The sequence below is a fragment of the Lathyrus oleraceus genome, chromosome 3 (genome assembly GCF_024323335.1).
Source record: "Lathyrus oleraceus cultivar Zhongwan6 chromosome 3, CAAS_Psat_ZW6_1.0, whole genome shotgun sequence".
Taxonomy (NCBI): domain Eukaryota; kingdom Viridiplantae; phylum Streptophyta; class Magnoliopsida; order Fabales; family Fabaceae; genus Lathyrus; species Lathyrus oleraceus.
Genome location: NC_066581.1, coordinates 439,056,360 through 439,064,798, shown reverse-complemented (window position 1 = coordinate 439,064,798; position 8,439 = coordinate 439,056,360). Strand labels below are relative to the sequence as shown.

General features: G+C 39.3%; 1 protein-coding gene across 1 annotated transcript; it reads left to right on the top strand.

Moving 5' to 3' along the window:
- The first annotated feature begins 357 nt into the window (after positions 1-357).
- On the top strand, positions 358-1,269 carry LOC127131606 (uncharacterized). The gene has a single exon (XM_051060518.1). It carries the CDS (start codon positions 358-360, stop codon positions 1,267-1,269), a length of 912 nt encoding a protein of 303 aa, XP_050916475.1.
- The last annotated feature ends 7,170 nt before the right edge of the window (positions 1,270-8,439 follow it).

Sequence of the window (8,439 nt, the reverse complement as noted above, 5' to 3'; positions counted from 1 at the left end):
AACTAATAAAATCCGTATTGAGGACACTATAGCTGCTGAAGTTGAGAAGAAGTTGAAGGCGATGAATATAGGTACCTAACAGGTGGCACAGGTCCAACCGGCTCCTACCATCTGTTGTGAAATTTGTAGTGGTCCGTACCAAACTGTATATTATTTTGCAACTCCTCAACATGTGGAGGAAATCAAATTTTTGAAGCAGAATAATCCTTATTCCAACACGTACAATCCGAATTGGAAGAATCACCCCAACTTCTCATGGAAAGACCAAACAGGGATCGCCCCTCAACACAGTTAATACCAAACTCAATATCAACAACAAGCCCCTAAGAAAGCTGATTGGGAGATTGCCATTGAAAGATGGCAGCTCATCATGTTCAATTTCAAGAAGAAACCCGAAACTATCAAAAAAACACTACAACATCCATAAAAAATCTTGAAGTCCAAATGGGTCAAATCACTCAACAATTAGCCTCGAGTTCTCAAGCACAAGGTGCTCTACCTAGTGCAACTGTGACAAATCCTAGAGAGCATAATAACGTGAGCGTTGTGGCAACAAGAAGTGGTAAATCGGATGAAGTAGTCGAGGAGGAGGATGAAGAGGAAGATCAATTGATCGAAGTGAATCTTGAGATCAAAGAAAATGAAGTTGTGAGGGAAGAAGTGGTAGCACCGAAATCAGTAGTGAAAGAAACAGTCATTGCACTTAAGCCAGTTGTTAAGCTTCCCTTTCCCACCAGAAACAAGAAAAAGGAACAACATGAGAAAAACTTTGAAAAGTTCCTAGAGTTGTTCAAGAAGCCTAAGATTAACATTCCGCTATTGGAGGCACTTGAACAAATGCCTACTTATGCTAAATTCATGAAATACATCATTTTTCAGAGACGTACCGCCGACACCAACCCGATTATTCTAACTGAAACTTGTAGTGCTATTTTGCAGGGTATGAAGATTCCGATAAAGAAGAAAGATCGAGGAGTTGTCAGTATCCCTTGTACTATTGGAGATAAGTCATTCAACAAAGCTCTTATTGATCTAGGAGCTAGTGTGAGTCTCATGCCGTTACCCATTTACAAGAAGCTTGGTATAGGGGTTGTGCAAGATACCAAGATGACACTCCAATTCACCGATCATTCGGTCAAGAAACCGTATGGTATTGTTGAAGATGTTCTGGTGAAAATTGACAAGTTTGTATTTCTGGTGGATTTTGTAATTCTAGAAATTCCGGAAGATGAAGAGATCACTCTCATCCTTGGGAGACCCTTTTTATAAACAGGAAGGTGCTTGATCAACATAGAAGAAGGGATCATGGCGTTGAAGGTTTATGATGAGGAAAATTGAAGATAGATGTTCGAAACACCATGAGGTACAAGGATGATATTTGTACCAGTCATACTATAGAGGTTCTGGATCAGGTGATGGCATATGATAGTCCTTTGAATGCACTACAATCACCTTTGGAAAGAGTGTTGAGTTTGTCCATTTTCGACAGTGATAATGAAGTGGACAACAGAGACTCCGAAGTGCTAGCCTTGCTGCATGCACAACCCCCGTGGAAAGGATCTCGACCATATCGGTAGGAGGATTTACGCCTACCTCACTCTAGTGAGGAGGATGAAGAGCCAAAGAAGGGAACAGATTTGAAACAACTTCCAGAGAATCTCAAAGATGTATTTGTAGATTCTGAAGGAAAATGTCCTGCTATTATAAACTCGAGCCTAAAGAATATCAAAGAAGAGAAGCTCATTCAAGCCCTGAAAAATTACAAAAACGTTATTGGATGGGCAATTGAGGATTTGAAAGGTATTAGCCCTACTGTGTGCATGCATAAAATTCTCATATAAGAAGACCACACATCGATAGTCCAACCATAGAGAAGACTCAACGCAACGATGAAAGAGGTAGTTAGGAAAGAGGTGGTGAAATTGTTAGACGCAGATCCTATATATCCTATTTCTGACAGTACCGGGCTACAGAGAAAAGAGTTTGTCGAGGGACAACTAGTGCTCTTGTTCAAATCCAGATTAAAGCCACCAGGAAAGTTAAAATCCAGGTGGTCAGGTCCATTTTTGGTTCATAAAGTGTTTCCCCATGAAGCCATAAAACATAAAAATCCAAGTAGCGGGGATACATTTAAGGTGAACGGACAAAGGTTGAAACACTACTACAAGGGGCAGGAAAGTGGTCTGATCGATAATGTTCATCTCAGAGGATAAGAGAGACGACCGTCGAGCCATGCGACGTTAAATACAATGCTTCGTGGGAGGCAACCCACACGGTTATTCTAATTATTTCAGTGTTTGGTGTGTTTCCAATTTTTATTTGTAGGTTCACAGGTAAATCGCATAGCGCAGAAGAAAAGGTTTGAGTTAAACTCATAGAAGACAATTGGATAACAAAGCACGGGAAAATAGAGAAAAAAATTAAGGTTTTTTTGAAAAAAATAGGGCCCTGACACGGGTGCCCGTGTCACCAGACATGACCCGTGTCAGGCAAGGTGCTAAGGAAGATGATTTTTCCAATAGGTTGACACGGTCGCCCGTGTTAGCTGACACGACCTGTGTCCTCTCTACTAGAGTGAAGCCAAGAAAACAGTGGCCTGACACGGCCACCCGTGTCAGCTGACACGGCCCGTGTCAGGCCCAACGGCCAAATTTTTTCAAATTTTGGATTTTGTGATTTGGTGGACCCCACCTAGATTTTCCACCACTTAAACTCATTCTACCCTAAATTCACCCATTAAATATGATTTTCTCACCTTCTCTCTCCCATTTTTACGACATCTCTCTCCTTCCTCCATTGTTCTTCAACTTTCTCCATAACCTCACCACGAAAAAGCTCACAACTTTTCCACTTTACTCCATCCAAATCGCCGACACCCTTCACAAAAGTTGCTATACTCTCCATACTCTACAAGGCTACGGTAATCGTTTTTCCTTTTTCCATAATTTATTTTTGGGTCATATATTTGTGTTGTAGGAATTAATCATGCCACCGAAGTGAATTTCTAAAGGGAAGCAAACTGAAGCTGAATCATCCAGGCCTCGGAAACGGACCATTCGTCATTTGAATTTGCATGCTATAATCTTCGATAATTATGAGCATGAATGAAGGTACTCTTCTCACGTTAAACGGAAGATAACACCGACAAGGTACCTATGCTATGATACTCTATTTCAATTGGGTCTATCGGAAGAAGTAGATAGGATGTTCCATGTCCTCGGCATGCTTGAATTTATGCATTGTGAAGCGCCTACCTATGAGCGCATCACTTTAGAATTTTTGAGCACCATTGAGTTCAAGTTAAAAAAAGGTTGGACAGGTACAACGATGTACTATGGAGGAACGATGACTTTCAGGTTATACAATGTCGACCACGAGTTGACAATGGAGCAGCTGGGTGAAATTCTCCGTCTACCCCTATATGGCCCCGGAGCCGTACCAGATAGTTTTGATGCTAAGACTTTCTGGTTGGCCATCACGGGACGATCAGATTATGTTGCTAAAGAGGCGAAAGCATCTGGAACTCAAAACCCTTGTTTTAGGTATGCCCAAAAGATGATGGCTTTAACGCTTTTTGGTAGGGGTGATAGCACAGGTGTGGCTACCTAGAGGGAGCTATTCTTTTTGTTTGCCATGGAAAACCAAGTTGCTGTAAGCGTTGGAACATTTGCAACAGATTACCTGGGTCGAGTGGGGAGAGCAGTTAAATGGGGAATTTCCGTAGGAGGCATAATCACACAGATTGCCCACCATTTCGGATATGACCCTATTGCACTTAATGAGATGCCGGTGGCAGGTAAGCATAAACTAGACATGAACGCATTAGTTCAGCAAGGTATGATATCACAAATTTCTGATTATTATGCTTTAATGAGTTCTGGTCAGTTTAATATGGCTCTTCCTGACCCTGCACGAGTTAGCATTTCCAACACGGTCAATTGGCTATATGAGAGTGCCGTCCAAGATGATATGGACGAGCACAATGCTGACCCATTTGTTGCAGGTGACCCACAAGAGGAAGAGGTGCAGGAACAGGAGCAGTTTGTTGCTCCGCTAGAGGACACCATGCACCCAGGTGTCGGGTCGTCATATGTGACACCAGACCAATGGTCATGGATGCAGACAAAAATCGGCGATCTCCGAGCGGAGAAAACACACCAAGGCCTAGAGAAATCCCGTCAAGGGACTCTTATGGAGGAGATGCACGCGATGATGCAACAGTTGATATTGCAATTTTTGCCATCACAGTGAACCTGTGTGAGTCCCTCGCTATCTTGAATTAAACATTGCGGACAACATTTGGTTCAAGTGTGGGGGAGTTTTTATTATTTGTTATTTTTGTTCTTAGTATTTTCAGCATTTTATTATGTGTGTTTAAAATAATTAGTTGTGTGGTATTCTGTGTGTTACAGATAAAGAACATTCGTGTCGGATGAATAATGAAGCTTAGAGCGATTGGATGAAAGACACACTCCTCTACTTGCTCTTTTAGAAACCCCCAAAAGTTGATGCTATTGGTCTAAATAATCAGACGCGACTCTCCGTCACCAGACTTCTCAGGAAGCCTCTATAACCGAAGCAAAGACGAAGCTACATCACACAGAGAGGTATCTTGGAAGCCGACAAGCTATACCAAACATGGTGAGGACTACAAAGAGCCAAACACTTGTCATCATGAGAGATTTCCAGGTATGTCTCTGTCTCTCTGGGTTTGCATAAGAGATGCTGGAATTTCATAACACACATGTACACACTGAGACATTTTTTGTTTATTTTAACCCTGAGTCTTTCCAGCCAACCCGCCATTATTACCCTTCGTTCACCCCATTCGAGCCATAGTTCCATTCGTTTGTCATTTAACCACTGTAAATAATCATAAGCCCAAACACTACCACACCTTGCTTAGATAAGTGTTGCTTACCCTGAATTTGTGGAAAATCCTAAGTTTGGGGTTTCACCAAATTTTTGGGACACCGATGAAAAGTAGATAAGTGCAGAAAAATGAGAAAAGTACGGAACTTAAAAAAAAAGAAATGAAAAAAAAAATCATGAGAAGTATCATGAAGCACTTATCTAGAAGAATTGAGGTTGGCAAAAAGCATGCTCAAAGGAGCAATAAAAAGAAAAAAATAAGAGCCAATGAATCCCAACAAGAACGATGCTCAAAAGAAATACCTCCTGATTAAAAGATTGAACACAATTACGAGGGTAGCAACACAGACTCTGAGCCTGAACCCCTAGTACTCTCCCTTTTGTTTTGATTCCCCACCTTACACCTTAGCCCCACTACAACCAAAAAGTCCCTCGAATAATGTGTGTTGTGTGTTTTTGATATGAAGGTATCTGTGTTTCAAACTTAAGAGTTGACTTTGCATGCTCTGTTTTTCTTGAGTGCAAACACTTTGATCCCGAGAGATTTAGTGAGAGTGTGAAAAGCTACAGGCCAAAAGATGCATCAACGTTAAAGTGTAGCGGAAGTCGGAAGTCGGGAAAGAGTAAAACAATGAATGAAAAGTGAACAGGGAATCACGAAAGATCATAGTAGCATTGTGGATGCAGAATTTGGGGGTGACCGTCCTGATGTCTTGAGCATCAATTGAGGACAAACAATGAGATAAGTTTGGGGTTGTGATCAGTCTCCAATTCTACTTGTTTTCTGACACTCATTTGGCACCTTTTCACAAAGTCTGTAACATATTAGTCTACTTGTTTTATTGTTTTGTGTAGTAAATTAGATGTTTTGCATTGTTATTTCAAGTTGTTGATTATATTTGGTTTGCATCATTATACTCCATTTTATGTCTCTTTGTGGTAGTTTTATTGGTTTTAGGTGTAAGCAAGAATACCAGAGGGATCGCCAAGGGAATCGGACGTTCCCGAGCCGTCGGAAGAAGAAATTGGGCAACACAGTAGTTCTGACACAGCCACCCGTGTTGCCCAACACGGGCCGTGTCAGGAGAGGAAAGCCAAGAGAAGAAAACAGGGAGCTGACACGGGTTCCTGTGTCTGCTGACACAGCCCGTGTCAGCCTCCCTAGAGGGGCATGTCAAGACCACTTTACCAGACAACCAACATGGGCTGTCGTGTTGCCTGACACAGCCAGTGTTGACTTGGACACCTCATTTTCCAGTTTTTGCTGTATTTTTGCACGACTGATCCCGGAGGGTATTTTGGACTTTTGCTACATCAAATTAGTGATCAGGAACTATTTTAAGGGATTTTTGAATATGGAGAAGGGGACTTTTCACGATTACAGATTAGAGACGATAAAGATTGAAGTGGTTAAAAGCGGCGAAGAAAAGAGATCCTTCAAGAGCGGATGCGATTGAAGATCAATAGAATTCCCATCCTTTTGTAATGTCTCATTCTTATTTTCTATCTTTTTTGAATAATCTGAGAGGTTAAACCCCTCAATGCCAGGGGGTGTCCATGAATTGATCGTGTAATGACTCTAAAGTTATAATTTCCTTAATATATGATGTTTGTTGTTAATTTCACTATGCAATGTGCGTAATGCTTTCTTTATCAGAAAAAATAAGATTGTTGTATGGTTAACAATTAGCAGGATTGCAATTGTTAAGGTTTTTATACAGTGAAACCATAATAGATATCACCTAGAACTAGGGATACCCTATGGTTACCGATTTACTCTTGTTAAATTGTAATTGCTTGGTTTCATCATAATCGCCTAAGGACTTAGAGGCTAGATTGAATGACCAAAGGTTTCCCTCTAAGGTCTTAGGGGGAAACAATATTAAGATCAGGTAATTGAAACAATTTTCATTATTAAGGAGATATACACTCAAGGATCATTATAGAAGATTTTCATACACCATCCTTGGCATATTAGTATAAACTGTGAAAATATTTATTCTGTTTTACTTTCTCTTACAATGACTTTTTACAAAACCCCAACTATTAGTTTTGTTCAATTGAGTAACAATTTACACGTATATTGCTACGCAATCCTCGAGATCGATCTTTGGGAAACATCCCTATTATTACTACATCAGCAAAATAGTACACTTGGTATTTTTCCGATTAATATCATTTACAACGATGAACATAATGGAATTTACTATCATCTAGAGACATTGTTATAAAGCTCTTAGTTTTAAAATCTATTTCTATTTTTATCTTTTCTTCTTTGGTTCATAGGGAATCAAGTTTATCTATTACTTTATCATTTATTTGATGAGTAGAGATAAATAAGCCATTGGTTATTGTTTTCCACAATTCATGATTTATACTTTGAAGAAAATTCTAAACATATCTTGTTAAAAATATTAAATCTACTATCACTGAAAAGTGGTGGTGTGTTTATAAAAGCTCTCTTTTTGAAAGTTATCTTCTCCTGAAACGATTAGTCCTTAAACATGAGTTAGACTCTGATACCACTTGTTAGACATGTGACTTCACACACAAGAGAGTGGGGGGGGGGGGGGGGGGGGGGGGCGATTATGTGGTTCAGAAAAACTTAGTTTTGAAAAAACTTTTCGAAATGTAATCAGAGTTTAAAAATATTGAAATGTTAATCAGCGGAAAATAAATTGCATAATGTAAATTACGAAAAATAAAGGGTTAAGGGAAAGAAATAACACCGAGATTTATAGAGGTTCGGTCAAACAAGAAAATAACTTACTACTCTTACCAAAAATTGATCTTGAGAGTATCCAATTAACTATGAGAGCTTTTAGCATGTAATACTCACGAACCCCCTTATACAAGGAAAATGGTTGACTACAAACCAAAACAATAAGACTTAGAGTTTAACAACTTGAGTCTTCTCTTCCAAATTATGGATTGAATTGGTTAGTCATCTTTCCATAAACTGTAGATCAAAGCAGTTAGTATTCTTTCCATAAGAATCTTGGAGTTGTTAGTCTTTAAGCTTCTAAATAAATTTGTAAGCTTTTATCACAGGCTGAGATTACGAACCTTAAACCTTGGTTTTACACGGGGTAACCAATATCTTGAGAAATTTTATTATCGAGCTAATCTTGAACCTTATCCAAGCTTTTAATACTTGGCCAAACTTTAACCTATACTTGGTTTTACCACGGGCTAACAAGGAGCCTAATGAGATTTTACCATGGCTGATTTTGAATATAAACTAGGACTTGATCACACAATCCCCAAACCAAAAGCTTACAAGTTTAGCTTTTATGAGTTTATCTTCTAACCTAAGCAAATCATAAATATATATTATTTAACTAAGGCGTATACAAAATATTCCCTTGGTGAATTTTATAATTTCACCCTTCCAGAATTACAGCTTATCCTCACTCATAAAAAAACTTTCTCGCTGAAGAATTTGGACTAAAATATTAGTGAGAGAAAGTAAACAAAATAATTTGAGAGAGAGAGAGAGAGAGAGAGAAGTGTCAAAATACGACTGTGAATGGTTTGAAATGAGAGAAGAGACCTCTATTTCCGGCT

Coding starts and splice junctions, on each gene's coding strand:
- LOC127131606 (XM_051060518.1), top strand. CDS start 358: ATGGCAGCTCATCATGTTCAATTTCAAGAAGAAACCCGAAACTATCAA.